The sequence below is a fragment of the Dermacentor silvarum genome, chromosome 4 (genome assembly GCF_013339745.2).
Source record: "Dermacentor silvarum isolate Dsil-2018 chromosome 4, BIME_Dsil_1.4, whole genome shotgun sequence".
NCBI lineage: Eukaryota > Metazoa > Arthropoda > Arachnida > Ixodida > Ixodidae > Dermacentor > Dermacentor silvarum.
Genome location: NC_051157.2, coordinates 185597075 through 185614168, shown reverse-complemented (window position 1 = coordinate 185614168; position 17094 = coordinate 185597075). Strand labels below are relative to the sequence as shown.

General features: G+C 42.8%; 1 protein-coding gene across 1 annotated transcript; it reads left to right on the top strand.

Moving 5' to 3' along the window:
• The first annotated feature begins 11483 nt into the window (after window positions 1-11483).
• LOC125944866 (keratin-associated protein 19-2-like) lies at window positions 11484-13804 on the top strand. Its single transcript, XM_049666285.1, has 2 exons — window positions 11484-11673; window positions 13359-13804. Exon 2 carries the CDS (start codon window positions 13389-13391, stop codon window positions 13623-13625), a length of 237 nt encoding a protein of 78 aa, XP_049522242.1. The 5' UTR covers window positions 11484-11673; window positions 13359-13388; the 3' UTR covers window positions 13626-13804.
• The last annotated feature ends 3290 nt before the right edge of the window (window positions 13805-17094 follow it).

Genomic DNA, 17094 nt, shown 5'->3' with positions numbered 1-17094 from the left:
AGTAATACAGGAAGCATACGTGAATGTCAAGAGAAATATCTAGAAAGATTCCACAGTACCTTGCTTCTTGACAAGAAAAGTTGAAAACTACCTATCACGAAAGGGTCGGGCTAGGAGACACAATCTCTAAAATGCTATTCACTGCATGCTTAGAAGTATTCAAGCTATTAGACGGGGAAGGCTTAGAAGTGAGGATCAGTGGAGAGTACCTCAGTAACCTTATGTAAGCAGATGACATCGTCCTCGTCAGCAACACTGGAGATGAATTACAACAAAATTGAGGACCTTAACCGAGTAAGTGCAAGAGTGGGGTTGGAGATTAATATGCAGAAGACAAAGGTAATTTTCAATAGCCTGGCAAGGGAACAATATTTCATGATCGCCAGTCAGATTCTAGAGTCTGTGCAGCCATTTATCTAGGTCAATTACTCATAGCGGACCCTGACCATGAGACAGAAATGTACAGAAGATAAAAACGTGTTGGAGTGCATACGGCAGGCATTTTCAAATCCTGACTGGGAGCTTACCACTATCGTTGAAAAGAAAAGTGTACAATCATTGCATTCTTCCGGTGTTAAAATATGGGGTAGAAACTTGGAGATTAACAAAGCAGCTCGAAAACAAGTTAAGGTCCGTACAAATAGCGATGGAACGAGAAATCTTAGGACTAACGTTAAGAGACAGGAAGAGAGTGGTGTGGATCGGAGAAAAAACGGCGATAGCGGATATTCTAGTTGATATTAAGAGAACAAAATGGAGCTGGTCAGGTCGTGGAAGGCGTCGGACAGATAACCAGTGGACCATTAGAGTTACACAATGGGTACCAAGGGAAGGGAAGCGCAGTCGAGGAAGACAGAAAATTAGGTGGGGTGATGAAATTAGATATTTTGTAGGTGCAAAATAGCTATTCATCAACCCCTGTCTTGCACTAGCAAACTCAGCTAGTGCAAGATAGGGGTTTTTGGAAATCGCAGGGAGAAACCTTCGTTTTGCAGTGGATATAAATATAGGTTGATGATTATTTCTTTTCCCACGAAGTCCTTTCGTTTGATCTGGCCCATCCTCCAAAATGTGTTCGGTCTTCAGCCAACGCAGCAAAACACATCTAGTGATCCGGGTTGCTGGCACGACGTGTGGACAATATAGAATATTTGGAGTGTCATTTTTAAATGAAATATTTCTTCTCAGTTGTAAATTACCTGCACGTGAAGTTTGCTAAAATATACTCTTACACACAATTCTGGATTAAGATGTTTTTTTGAATACAGGCTCTGAACAGCCCAAAACCCCAAGGGGGGGACTGTTGACGTCCGTTAAACAAAATTTTTATGTTGCCACGAAAGCCATTTTTCGAATGCATGTAGTCGCCGGCCTTTCAAATTGAAATTTAGTTGCGAGTCAGTGCTTTTTATTATCTTCTTTTTCAGCTTCTCGTCGTTTGCTCTGTTCAGTTCCCTCTCTCTTTCGCGCTCGGGAGTCGCCACTCTAGTGCAGAGACACAGTGTGTCGGTGAGGTCAGCGATCGCCCGCAGTTCGTGTGACGCGACCCCCAGGTGTGCTCACGACAACGGTAGCTCACGATTACAGTGTCACAGAGATACACGCTGGGCGCGTCGTCCCGACGGCGAGCTCGGCACGTTGAGAACTTCCTTGAACGCCAAGGCTAAACAAGCAACAACAATAGAGCGACCGCCGCGCGCTCCCGACATGCATGACGCAAGCTGCTCAAAAGAGTCCACCGGTAGCCTAAGGGCGACCTAATAACGCTCGCGTCGTCGGCGCGGGACGCTTCAGCGTGTCAATAAAAAAAGTGTCCACCTGCTTACGCCACCGACAGATCGGCTGCATGAGCGATTCTAGTAGCCTTAAGTTCAGATGTCATGTACGTGCTATCGCCGGCTTTCCTACTGGAAAAGCAGGCACGCGAGAGATACATTGTTTCATATTATAAATAAATGGCGACATGTTATTGGCTCGAATGCCGAAGAAGCCAGCAATGCGACACGTGCTGAACGGGTATTGAAAGAGAAAACATGTAAGCCCCTTTCTTAAAGAAAGATGGCTGAACGCGAAGCTTTCGCCCATGCAAACTGAATGAAAGTCAAAGATCCAAGCCAACGACAACGCAACGAACGCAAGAAATACTCAGCGACCCGATACATATGGGATTTTATTGCTTGTTTAGGATTGTACTTTTTGAACGTTGAAGTTGAATGAAGACACATTTTGTTATGTTGCAAAGCCTTTATTTTAGATCATGTAGCCGATGATTGCACGCCCACACTCACATTTTCACGGACTGCATGCCGTTGCCGATACACGGGATCGGCCTTACGGGAACGATCGCGCTCGCACTTGCGTTCGGTACGGCAGCCTCCCCTGCCGTGCGCTGCACCCACCGCCTACCCATGGTGAGGGCCGGGAATGCATTACGTGACGCGCGTAATGCAATGCAGATGTATGCAGTTCATCTGGGAAGCCTGGCGTTGCAGTTCACATTATTTTTATCGCTACAACTGCAAATGTAAACTGTAGTGTTCTACGATTGTGTGCGCAGAAGCGCAGATAGTTCATTTCATTTCATTTCATTTTATTTATTTTCACTTCACTTCAGGAAGTAGAGGGCATGGGAAGAAAAAGCTCTTGTGAGCTTGACTAGTTCCTTTTTGTAAGTTGGCTTTCCTGCAGTCCATTTTCGGAGCTCACGGACGAATCAGTGAGACAAGGAAAGCTTCGCTTTAAAAAAAGAGTGCTGTAACGACGAGCATATGGTCGGTACAAACAGAAGCTATATAAATTTTGGAGTGACAATCTTGCGGTGGGTAATAAAGCGCACATTTATTGAGAAGTAGAAGTTCAGATTGTATTCTTGCTTTGCAGTATTTTGTACAGAATGTACTACTCGGATGATTTGATTATATTAATTTTTTTCGCATCGAACCAGTCAAAAGGCCACTCACTACCATTGCTGGGTGCACGGATTAGTCCAAGACACTGAAGAAGGAAAAAAGAAATCAATGTAGTGAAATACAGTCCTTTCGGTGACTCGTGGTGTAATACCAGCGTGCATAGCTACAGCATATCCCAGAATATTGAAAGAACATATCAGATTATCGTAAGCGTGAATGTTTTTATCATGCGCCCTGAAATATGGTACCCTCATATTCATTAGGATGCTAAATTGTATCTTTACATGTATACTTTCAAATAAAAAAGAAGCATAGTTGCCTTTGTGCCCACAATCTAAGAAATTTTTTTGAGAATTTCCAGAAAAGTACTGGAAAAAGTGCCCGGATTGCCTGGTTTCTTGTTGAACGGAATTTCCTGCTTATGCTTTTACAAGCTTACTCGTGTATTTTATTTTACAGACGCTCTGTAGTCTGTCTCAACAAAATACAATTACTGCCGATTTTAGCAGAATTTGTCGAACTTATACGTCTACTGCTAGTGGAAAATGATCGATGTTGCGATTTATAAGTTGCGATGAAGGGACAGCTAGACAGAGCCACGCGTGTACAGCCTGCGAAATCTTTAGCTATTTCAAGCAAGCAGGTTTTTTTTTCTTTTTGTTTTGTTGCAGCGCATTATGGTGGAGCGAGCTTGCGAAGCGGTCGACGTTAAGCTCATGCTCTCAAAGCTCGTGCAGATAGAGAGTCATGTGTTTGGTTGTTCCCGTCCAGCCAGCTAAAGATTTGGCCAGCTGTACACACATGCTGCACGTGCAGATAACTGCCATGAATGATCCCATACTTTACAGGCCCATTCTGTAACATTTATCGCACGTGTACATGTACTATTTTAGTCGCAACAAGGCGTACAACGCCTGTTATTTGTCTGTCATTTTCATATCTTGGTAATTTTTAAGTGAAAATTTCTGAAACGCTTCCCAACGCAGCCTTTCTTTGTTTTTGTATACATGAAACCAGACGTTAAACTACCTTTTCCTTCGTTTTTTTACAGACATTTCTGTGAGTGCAATCACAAATCAAATGTACAAGAAGGCAGCAAATAGAGACACTTTGTTATCTGCGGATTTCTTTTTGGTTGATATACACGATGAAATCCGGCAATATTAACCATATTTCAACTGCTGTCTTGTTACTTCTTTTGTCGTGACTTTTATATTGCTTCCATTGCGCTCTAGCATGAACGTGAACGTTCACTGCCACTGGAAACTGTCAGGACTCTGAGTGGTTCGTATACTAGTCAGCGAAGGAAGCTTCCGTCGACAACGCTGTAACAGCAGATCGAAAGCGAGTGATTCTTGGCACAACGACTGTGATTTTATAACAGACCCAGTATTTTTTTAATGTTCATTGGCTTCTTCTAATACCACCAATAGCGAAAGCGGTGCTATTCTACTGGCGCACTGATATAGGTCAAATACATGCGCATGTGTCGTAGTATAGCATACGTCCGCGTGGCTAACTGCAGCACAGTCCTAATTACGCACAGTTACAGCACCTTCGCACTTAGAGCTGCATCTATTTTTTATAAGCAGTGTAAAAAATCTGCTGAGTTGTTCTAACCTCAAAAATATTTTGACAGTCGTCCACTTCCAAAGAATACCGTATACTTAAGCACAGTGAGCTGATGTTTGGAGGTCTAGTTATATATATTGTACACAAGAATTTGCCTCACAATCAGCGCATTCGATATGGCTATTTCCTTGCAGAAAGTGATAGCTTGGTAAAACATGCGCGGCGTTCCTTGTTAATTTCACGAAATAATTAACACTTAATTTTGCTTCCTTCGGCAACAACGGTGAGGAATATTTAAGAAGTGGCGGTGAAAGTGACGATGTCCGCTTCCTGCTGCATCTGTATATATAAAGCCCAGCTTCATACGGTAATCATTATATGCAAGAAGGAAACTTGCACACGCTCACATTATTTTTATTAGCATAGGAATTTGTGTAGGGGTCACATATATTTCTTTATTAGCTTAGCGTTAAAATCAAGGATTTGGCCATTGCACAAAGAAAAACAGAACTTTTCTTTTTAGAAAATGTATTCTTCTGTAAAATTTGTTTGCAATGATTGGAAGTTGCTCACAACCTAATTCAAAATTGTCGACACTTCGACGTTTTTTGTCGTTTTTAAAATAAAAATTTGAAATTGCAGGGTTTGAGAAATACGTCACAGACATTCACGGTGAATGCGATGCTTATGTTATTAAAGTATATTCTGGCTAATAGCCACCTACATTCACTAGGAGTACGCATGGCGATACCCTAACTTGAAGGATAGGTTCACTGACACATCAAGTAGCTAAAGGTCCAGGTATAACGATCAAATTCATTTTAGACGTGCAAAGATTTTGCCCCACACTAGAAGGTAAATTGAAACTGTTAGTGCGGCTTACAGAGGAATAACATTCCGATCACTTTTTGCGTCTTTTATTTGTCAAAACTTGAGTGCAACCATTACATGAGTTTGGCCACCGACAGGTCTCAACGTTTCATTGTTTTACATAATGTTAGCAAGATATATGCAATATCAATAGGAGTACGGTACCTACTTTGTTGCAATGAAAAAGAGAGAAAGATGCTGTGGGGATCAGTGTTTGTGCGTAAAACGCGCAAATAAATATTCTGAAAAACAGAAGTAAGAAAAATTCATGATTACCTATACACCACACAAAGGGAAGCCAGCTTGCTCAAAACGTCATGACAATGTACAATAATGAGACTATGTTAATGGTGCACTTAAAGCTCTTTCATGTACACTGTGGTATGTCTAATTAATTTTAAATTGCAGCGTCAACGCATCGTACCGATGAAGCATACAATATATTAGACTTTTCGATGTGTCTGTTTTTTCACTTCGTTTGAATACCTTTTGTTTCCTTCATATTTCCAGTATAGCGCCATGGTTGCACTGATTGCTAAAATGTCCTCTTTAAGTGATATTTTTATATTCCCCTGACATGAACAAATGCGAAGGTTCACTTAAGAAGGTTCTTTATTCCCCCAGCCTCCAGAGACAAAAAGCTAAAAAAACGTGCGTCCATTTTCCTCCATATATTGTCATTGAAAGTACAAGACTCGTGTTCACGACAACCGAGTGGTTGAGTAGTATTAGGGAGTTAACGGTCATAATTAATGGCACCCACATATAATAATAATAAAACAAAAACAAATAGGAAGGCCTTGAGGAGGGCGTTACTTCTTTATGGTTCCATGGAACCCCGTATTTCAGGACAACTTTCAACATACTCTACAGCCCCAGCAGACTATGCTCGTCCCTAGCGTGCTGAATAAACGCAAGAAACGTGCAGGATATGCTCGTTTTCTTTGTTTATTGGGTACTGGCGGACGCTCATTTCTTCTAAATATCTTGCAGGCACCTAAGAGGAAGTAGATAAGTGGACAACGAGAACGTGAGCGTCCTGCCTGCTGAAACTTACCTATGTGGAGTATGCGAAATTATGTTTTATTTTTCTGCACGGAATCGCTTCCGAATTGCAGGCTTGCGTTATGTGTACAATAATAACTCAAAACCATACATGCAAATTTATCATGCCTGGTGCCATTCATCCTCTTTTTCATTCCAGCAAAGTGTCGAAAACGTTTCTTGTTTCATGGAGTTTCATCTTTCGGATGCTTATCTCGCGTTAATAATTCTGTGACAACTGGTTGGTCTTAGTCATATGAACCCTTGAAAACATATGTGGCTATCAAAAACGACTTAATATCACCAGAAGGACGTATCTTTCACTGAAGGAAGGAAACACTTTCACTACGATTACGACCTTTGTGTAAATATATTTGACTTGGATATATTACGCAAGCAACCTCACACTTTCAATACTTCCTGTCAAAAACGTCCTGTCAAGAACTGTCTATTCCTCCTTTTTTTGAACATCCTCAAGAAAGTACGCTTGTTAGAGCGCACAGGAAACTTCATTTCAATCTGCTTCGAAGAGAGCACCATTTCAGAAGCTATTAAAATTTTGATATTTACGCACTGCAAACTGTCACGTAAACGTAACATACAAGATTCCTACAGCCTCTATTGCCCAGATAAATGCAATTTAGCGTTCTATGCATTCGCTTTGGTCTACAAAAAGTAACCATCTGTCACAGTTGCGGTGCTGTACGCGAAGGAGAATGCATTGTCCTTGAAAACAACTGCTTTCAGCGAAAAGCTCAGCTCCCTGTTACCTTTTTGTTCTTTTTCCCTTGTAGCAAACACGAACATACTCCTAATTAGTGGAGAAGAGTAAAACTTCAGCTCAGTGGTCCGTGATTGAGAGGGTAACCTTTTATTGTGGGAGGAGGAGGAGGAGGAATAAACATTTATTTCGGAACCAGCACTTGAAGATGGCCGGGCCTAAGCCTCCCATGAGGGGACGTCGAGGGCTTGCCTCGCCGCCGCCTCACGAGCGTGCTGGGTCGCCCAGGTTTGGTCGTCGAGGGCGGAGCTCCGCAGAGCCTCACGCAACCTCGACGAGAGGGTCGTGGTGTTAATTTGTGTGTACTGTGCTGGGCACTCCCACCGCATATGCGGAAGCGTAGCCGGGTGAGTGCCACAGCACCGGCAGTTGGGGGTATTGTACACTTCAGGGAATATAAGGTGGAGGCGGGCGGGTGAAAGGTACGTATTTGTTTGTAGAAGACACAGGGTGGTAGCCTGCGCCCGGCTGAACTTGGGGTGAGGTGGGGGGAAGGTTCGGCGACTAAGGTAAAATGCCTTAACGAGATCGTTGTAAGTAGTCAGACTGGGACGCTTACATTTCAAGTGTCACGACACTATATATATACCAGTGGTGTGGATTTGCACGTCAGAAAAATATCAACATCCCTGGCTCACGCATTAAAGAGGTTAACAACCGTGCGAAAACTCGAGAGAAACGAAAAAATTTTCACTTAAAAGGTGACTCCAATATAGCCGCGCAAACAACATTTCATTCTTGCCTATGCTTCTACAGACAGCACAGTAGCTTGACAGCTGAGAACAGAAAATATTACAAGGTAAACTTGCATAAATAAAGCTTGAAATGTAGGGGTTTAAGCAAGACTAATATTACTTTTTTTTCTCCTCACCTCACAATTTTTCGCCTAAGACCTCGTGGTTGCACGTTTAGGTTCTATAGTTCTATAGTTCTATAGCCGTTATTTAAAAATTTGTTTACTTATCGATTGACAAATATGATTCATTGATTGAGTCGCACTAGTAATATGACTTCACCAGCAGTATAATTACTGGCCTTTACACTGCCTTCAGGAATAAGCCTGCTCACTACAAATTCAATGAGTACGTTCTAGTGGTCATGGAATGCAGGGAGAGACTGTTGGAGCCAGATATTAACACTGGCTTCTCGTTGTCCCATTAAAAAAACTAAGATTCACCAATACCATTCGCAAACGAAAACACAGTAATATAGTTTAATTTCGTAGCGAAATTGCATGAAGTACGTTTAACTGCTGACACACACTTGCCATCAACTGCGCACGCGTTGCACAAAGTCTTCAGCACAGGCTTACAATGGGACAGAACACCACGAACCCATGTGATACCTCAGAGCACAACGTCAACCAAGCTGATGTATAATATTTTCGTACGCAAGTGCTATTTCACAGTAAGTCACTTGAGAAGACACTGCACAGTGTTGCTAACCGACGGGTAGCAACTCTGCACGTACGGCCTTTTTTCAGCATGTACGCTGCTTAGGAGGGCGGTAGGGCCGTCCGAGAAACTTAGACTAAATGTAGGGTTTCTCCGTCCTAGACTGGCCGTATGTTGAAAAGCGCGGGATTGAACTCTGGGAATTATTTATCGAGCTTAGACGCTGCCCAACTGCATGAGGTCCGCAGCACATTATCTGTATGAGGCCCTGAGCTTGTCAATCTGCCCTGTGGAGCTTTTACACTGTAACCTTTATTTTTTTAACTAATGGTAATAAAGATTTGCTAATTGACAAATTTGAATTTTGAGACAGGTAGTTTCTGGCCAAGGCCAATTGTTTAGTTGAATATCTGTGACGAGCATAGCAGATCTAAAGAGTATTCTGCGTTGATTGTTCTTAATGGTTGCATTAGGCCATGCAGTGTATCACTTACCCGACTTTAAATAGTCGACAGTTATATTTTCGGTAACAGAGTTTTCAAAGATTTGCAGAAAGGTTTGAAAGGTTTCGATTGTTGTAGTCATTACCAAAAGTGCCAAAGATAGTTCGCTGGATAGCGAACAGTCTGATCACACGGCAATATTTTGAGCTAAATTATGTTGATGGGCATAGTTAACTAATTAACTGCCTTAATCTTTTTTTATTTCGATTTTTATCGAGCCAGGTAATGTAGGATTCCTTTAGTCGGTATTATTATACATTCCCCTGCGAAATTTATTTACCCGAGTTTTGGACATTTTATACGTATTCTAGTCAGGTTAAAAGTGCTATGATGGATTGTAGACAATAACAATCCAACTACCTTGCTCAAATCTTACATTTCAACATGTGATAAGTGCTAAGTTTGTGCACGTGTTTCAAGTTCTGCAGTACGTATTATTATACTATACAGATAGAAAGTTGCGCACATCACACATAATATAAAGTCAGAGCTTACATGTGTAACAACGCTTTTCTTTTACCATTATCACTGCATTTAGAATTACCATATAAACATCGTTTTAAAATATTCATGTTCCTTCAAATTCGTACTTTAATTTAATACATTCGTTTACAACTGCACCTATGTACCACCTCGACCTTGTAACCGTTGGTGTCTTGACTATTCCCCCGTAGTGGGCGAGCGCAATTATTTGAGTAAAAAGCAGGCCAGCAAACCAATATCGTGGTCTTGACTGTGGCAGAATACCGCTGTAGCAGTGAATGAGCTCAGAGCGGAATCAATTGTTCAGTGTGCCTTTTTTTATAAGGTTAGTATTAGGTCGTCTTGAATGTTTTACCCATTTTTTCCCAAGGGCAAAAAAAATGTCTGTTTTTTTCTTTTTTTGAAAGTGAACAACTAGAATAAATTTGTTGTATGTGGTGTATGTAACACATTTTCTCATATCAGTGTAATTCTAAATCACGCAATTCTGTTTCTTATATCACGTAATTTTTTTTTCTATAAGCAAACCGCAACTGCTCTCAAGGACACCTGCTAGCCTCGGAGGCACTGCCAACAATGGTTTGCGTTTCAGAGGAGGTTGTTTTCTGAGCATCACGTGAATGAATGCACGGCAGCGCAAGCGTTGCAGCGACTCATTTCGGCTGTAATGATTACTCCCATCTATTTCCATCAAAACGCCTGGGAGGGATAAACACAAATTCCTATAGATCAAAACTAACTCGAATTGTCTTATCATTGCAGGTGTATTATAATTCTCCCGTTGAATCGAATAAGGTGTATTGGAAGGCTGTAAAATACAGCGGCCGTTTCGGCAAATAAACACTCATACCTACCGCAAAGATTACCTTGATTTGACAACCACTGCTCCCAATGAAACTGATAGTACTCCAATTGTGCCTCTCGCAAACCCCCTACGTAACGTAATTGGTACTCCTGCATACCGAAGAAAAAAACGACAATCTAAATGTAAGGCATATGTTACGCCCATACCATTGGAATAAATTGAATAATAAATGGTGGGTGCGCTAAACGACAAGCGAAAAACTCCCGTCTAGGTGTTTTTCTGTTCCTTGTAGACCGCATCTGAGCACTTCTCATTGGAGGCCATAGCTCTTGCGGGAATATTGATGGTCGGAACTGCGTTTTCAGGTAGATCTCCTTACGGAATAAGTCTCCTAATCATTCCCTTTCTAAACTTCATTCATTTCATTTCTAAAAGAAATGCGATAGTGCGGCGTTGTCCTTACAGTTAAGATGCTTGCGCCGTATTATAAGGAATAGCTGATCAAACTTCGAACACTCGCCTGACAAGTGTAAGGATAAAAAACATTATTTAAAGAAGCTGCGTTGCGACGGACATCGAAGTCAAAATGCTTCATGCCACCACAGCTTGGAGTGATTTGAGAGGAAGACAGCTGACTATGTCATCTTCGAGCTGCACTAGTGTATGACTTATTCACAGACAGCCACAGCAGTGAACTGCGCTTTCTCTATAAGTTATACCACTTCTGTTTTGATCTAATGCATCAGTTTCATGCGCCGAACTACATGACTATTCTTCGCTCTCCGTTCAGGCTCGTCTTGATAAGTCCTGTTTAGACTAGAACTGTAATTTTTTTAGAACAATCACAGAATATTCCTCTGAAAACTTCCTGCCTTCGCAATGCTCTTTTGAAAATTATTTTTTGTAGATTTTTTTTTGCAAACAGAATCTCATACTACTTTACTTCTGACACCTATTGCGGTTGCCGAACTGATAGCAGGAACAACGTTTTCTCCTACGGACCCAATTTATTCTTGTTTTAAACAAAGTACATCAGTGAAAACAATCGGTTTAAACTTTTGCAGTAGGCAGAATGAGAGAGAGCGAGAGAATTTAAAAGGTGTCGGAAATAAAGGGCAGCCAGCGTGCTCGCGGGCGCGCCCGACGCAAGGCAAACCCTTTCCACATCGGAGCGGCAGCCGGCCTTGGCACCGCTACGGGCCGGCCCCGGTTGACACGCGGTCTCTGCGTCGAGCCTCTCGCGGTCCCTATAAAAGCGGCCACCGACGTCCGGTCAATCACCACAACGCCTCGAGGCAAGCTCCGAGTCCAGGTGAGTTCGCGTGGGCAGCAGCGGTCTCATGTTCCGACAGTCGCATTGCCGGAATTGCCGACGCTGAGAACCTTGGAATACTAGCATTACAAATGCTCTGTTCGAACGGTGGTTTACAGCGACAACTCCGTGGCACGACGTGACGCGACGCTAGGTGCTTCTCTGTATAGAACATAAAGACTATACCGAAAACTGTCTAAAATCAAGTCTTAGAAGTTACGTAATTATCCATACAGTCGAGTGTGATACGCCAAGTTCCACCCTGCAAGAGCGTTACTTATCCTGTGGCTCGCTGCCCAGCCTGACGAAATAAGACGTAATGAGACGCACTACAATGGTTTTACGTGTTCTACTGGTTCCAGATTTAGTGTTGCTAGGAGCTGACAGAACGCCGACAATGTCGCTGCACATTCCTTAGGTTTATCATACGGCGCTGATCCTTTACCGCGCCTTTCGTTCCCCACGTTATTCCAATGTTTCCTCTTCCTTACTGTCTGCTTCGTTAATTTAACGTATTAGTCTATAAACATCTGCGCATCATGTTTTTGTCGAGCTCACATCTTCGTTCGAATTGCATGAAACAAATTTTTCATTAAATCATTATATTTATACTGTTCTTTACATACACAGCTACAAGATGTGTTAGGATAGTATGTTCATGCCTAACGGCTGAAATTCGTATTATAAAATTTGGTATATACATTTTTTAGTAACGATGTGTATCGTAACACTGTGTGTCTGATTTTCCGTCCTCGGGTATTTCTCCCGCTTGTATACCAGGGTAATACGACCTCTCCTTCCACTAGTGTAGATCTTGCCCTGGCTCTCGCAGGTATTATTTAGCGATGTGAAGTTTGATTAATTTATCAATGGAGCTTGTGTCCTTTTTTATTCTTCTATTCGTTGGCTCTGTCTCAGAAAGGCAAGGCTACAATCTTTTTTTTTCTTTTTTGATTTACACGTAGCTCAATTTTTTTGTAATCCACTGAATTATGCGAATAAATTCCCACGGGGTGAGGAACAACTACGAATGTATCAGTTTATTAGCTAGCATTTTCATTAACTGTCAGCTCTTCATTAAAGGAGTAGTGAAGCATATTTTTAAAATTGTATAAGTTCCTAACGCACTTCTCTAAAGTAAAACGGTGAGAATTATCAATACGAAGATTTGTAAGCACTTATTAGATATTAAATAAATAATAAACTTATTAATAAATATTACCTCCATAGGCCGGACCAAGCGCCATGAACATTCTTGTCATGTTATGACACAGCGAAATCTTCTCACGTTGTGCAGCAATAATTCTAAATACGGTGACATTGCTCAGACCAAAACAATTTACAACAGTGGTGCATGTATTTCTTTTCGCCGCACTCTCGTTACGCAGCCGCAGCGATCGCAGGACAGGGGCAAGATAACGTAGAATGACGTCATGACGCAACCACGTTCGCGATAATGAAACCCGTACCATTGAAAAAGTATTAGTCGATTATTTGTGATCTTATGACGCTTGCAATATTTCTTTTTCTCGGGTATAGAGCGCTTCAACCTCCATTCAATGCAAAACGATGTCAAGGAGAAAATGTCATGTTAGTGCAATTTAAGATTGCAAATGGACGCCGCCAGGAATGACTGATGCGAATCCCTTGCGGACTCAATGCTTCTCTGTTTTCATCTCTCGCAGATCTCAGCAACAACGACGCAACAAGCCGCCATGGTTTCCGTCAGCAGCAAGTCCTTCCTCATCTCCCTCGCCGTCCTGCTCGCCCTGTGCAGCTTGGCAGCCGCCCAGTACGGCTACGGCGGTTACGGACGTGGCTTCGGAGGAGGCTACGGTGGCTTCGGCCGCGGCTTTGGAGGTGGATACGGTGGATTCGGACGTGGCTTCGGAGGAGGCTATGGAGGATTTGGACGCGGATTCGGCGGCTACGGACGCGGCTTCTACGGTTGAGCTTTCCTTGTTTCTATACGTTGTTCCCCGCCGATGGAAAACTTGCTTAGCACACTGTTTCAAAAGGCTGCGCTTAGCGCAATGGCTCCTATGACAGGTCACCGAGGATAAAAATCAAAGATTTCATAATGAACGTACCGGTGTGCAATACGGGTTGGCAAATAAACATAGTCTTTTGACCACCATTCTGTCTTACTCGTCCTTACTTTCGTTGTTTTTTTTTCTGCTTTATAAGATTTCCGAGAGAATTAAGAAAATAAGTATTAGGCCTTTTTTTGTTAAGTCTATGTCTTCTGATGCAGAGGGAACCTGAACGAAATTTGAGGTGCGAAGACCAGATGGAGGTATGGCGAGCACATACAGACATAATTACTACGGGAAACCAGATTTTAGCCGATGAAAATTACTAAGTCACACCATAGTCCCTTAATAGCTTTTTCTGGTCACGGAACTCCCGCCTCAGTTTGATATAGAGCCAGCGCTTGCCGCTAGGGGCGCCATAATGAAAGAAAGGCCACCTAGCCGAGCGGTGTTTTTTCTGCTCTGGTAGCGTTGCGGCCGAAAGCCCGGCTTCTTTTCGATTTTATTTACATTCTATTTTGTCATAGCAGTTACAGTATCAAAACTTGAACATCTGAGAGTGTTTTCTAACCGAAATCAAGGCGCGTACAAAAAGTAAACAATCTCAAAGTCAGTTGGCGGCTCCGTGAGTCAGCAAACGACGCGCATAGAATTCTTCTTACTGAGCAATCTGTCGTTAGTTGGCCCAACCGGCTTAGGTTAAAAACTTTTAAGCGACTTTTATGCGCTGTACAAAGAATAAGACATTAGAGGCATGGCGTTGCCAGTAAACGACAACCTGAGCTCAAGGTCGTGTGCTGTTACTGAATTCCGATTGCACTCGAGCCGTTCAGGCGATGGTGACATATCCTAATCGCACATAATACAATGTTCTATGACGTCAGGATTAGTTTGGAACAGGTACATCGGCAGATCGTAGCTGTGAATGAAAGGCTTGCTTGAAGGGAAGTATTGTCATTGTCATGTATCGCAACCTTTGCTAGTTTTCGTGCGTATTATTCCAAACATGCGACAAAGTTTTCAAACGCGATTTTCGTTGCAAATATACCCTATGAAAACCCAAACGGATTATGTCCGACTGACTCAGCACTGCGCTTATTCATCTCTAACTCGCACACGCAGAGTGACGAGGATTGACGGTCCGTTGCACTCAGTACCTTACCTCCTCTGCGAACTGCGACGCATAATAGTATTTGAATCGCGAGCTTGCTTTCAATCAAATGTAGCCGTTGTAACTCGCGAAAATTCTTATGGCAAATAACAATTAATTTTCGCTTTCACTCATCTCTGCTGCAGTGTAGAGCTCAAAAATGATCTGAAAGTTGTACAGAAAACTGACATCTTGTTTTTTCCTGTTGCTCTAAGTTTCTAAGGTCCCAATTATCACTTCTGGAAGCCTCCTTTGTTTCTGGAAACAAAATTAGTTCTGTGCCATGGCCCTTTTGTCAGCCGCGCAGCACTGAGGTAGCAACCTTAAGCGAATGTTAGAATTGTCAATAGCTGTTGCTATCCGCATGCGCTATCCATAGGCAAGAACTCAAACTAAGTGGCTATGCGAATTATTTGCCGTCTATAAATATCAACACACAGTGCAATCATGGTTACAGGTCATAAATATTTTATTGTTTAAACCGGAACAAAGGTTTTATATGTGCCTATGTTCTCATGGAGGTACTATATAGGCATCGATTTTATTTGTAATCTACAAATGAAACAAATCTTATAAACAGAACAGGCTACTTAGAATCGCACACACACGAACACACACACACAAGCCGTCAAAAACGCGAGGAATGGCAGTAGGCCTGAGGCGCGGCTTGTCCCTCGGCAGCGATACGGCGTCACCGTTTATCGTGAAATCGTTGTACAGAGATGGATGACGGATCAAAGTGCTTCGCGCACACACGCACATGCTTGGACTCGAAGCTGAAATCGTCCGTTTCTTGCCGTGGTATGGCTCGCTTACAAATCTCGAAGTGCTCACGAACATGCGGCATGCAATTAGCGGTACCTTTTCGGTAGTGTCTTTGTAGCCGGAACGGCCCCCCGGCACACAACACCTCAACGGCATCGTCAGGCGAATGTGCCAATTCAATTGTAGAATGCCAGAATTCGGATCTTGCCTCAAAATCAATCACAAATAAAAAGTACGCGTCCAAACTTTCAGCCCACGCCGGCCGCATCTGCAGTCTCTCCGGGTTTAACACGGAGAAAGGTGGCCTCTCAGCTGCGGTGGCGCCGCAGCGCGGCGGCTTCATGCGACATATCAAGCTCTCCATAGAGTGACGGCGGAGTTTCGTGACCAGAAACGTTTTGAGGGACCATGGTCAAACTTATCATGCTACAGGGCAATCAGAAAGCTATTGGGTAATAAGAAAGCTAAGTTTGGGAACCACATGACATGGAATGCCATGTCACAAGCGTTTGCAGACTACAGATGAGGGCAGAGATTTGAGCGGAACGACTACTTTAAAAATGGCTGACTGTTCTGAGGCGGCATATTCTCTGCTTAGTGAAAATTTCTACTGTCAACGACTCTTTGAGGGTGTTTTAGGATGCTTAAGGAATAAATGCATGCCCTTCCATAGCCATCGAAACTGACGCTTAGGAATAGAAGGAACGCTTGGCCACCACCGAGTCCGTATAATGACAGACTGAAGTGTGAACTAGGGCAACCCCATGCACATACGAAAAGGCACATTCAATGGCACACTCTAGAAATTCGCAAGACTTGTGCATTGGCGGCTCGTCTCACGTGTTTTTCACCGGTTACTGCAGTTTCACCTTTCCACTACATTAGCTTCCGCCTTTAAACCGCTTGTCGAGTTCAAAATAAAAGTAGGCCTCTCGTGTTATGTTAAATGCGGATTGCACTAAGTTACTGACCTGCGTCAAACGAAGGCTGCGCCACAGGTACTTGGGCTTACGCAAGCTGAATTGACTGCTACATTTTTATGTAATTGGAAATGTTGAGCAATATTTTGTCACCAGTTTCTCCCCCCCCCAAAAAAAAAGAAATCAGTGCTTATTGAAAAAGGCCGATAACATGAGGCAATAGGGAATATTCAAAATGTCAAGCGCCCTTTAATTACTTAGAGAGCCTTGACTTGCCACAAAGCGTCATCTGCCATCTTGGAGACGGCTCGCAAAACAAAACTACTAGCCCGACAGTATAGCTCAACGCATAGTGGCTGCTTTTATCCTTGTTCATTGGTGTCCTCCCACTGCTGTTTAAGCGAAGCAAGGGATCCGTTGCAATGCCGGCAACAATCTAGGGTTGTTTGTTTTCAGCTGTAGGAGCAATAAAATCTGCGAATAAAATCCAATCCGCATGCTAAACCGTGGCCGACGCAGAAAACGTTGTGGACTGGGTGCGACTGTATCTCGT

What these genes read in the sequence shown, in the direction of transcription:
- LOC125944866 (XM_049666285.1), top strand. Translation starts at nt 13,389, where the DNA reads ATGGTTTCCGTCAGCAGCAAGTCCTTCCTCATCTCCCTCGCCGTCCTG.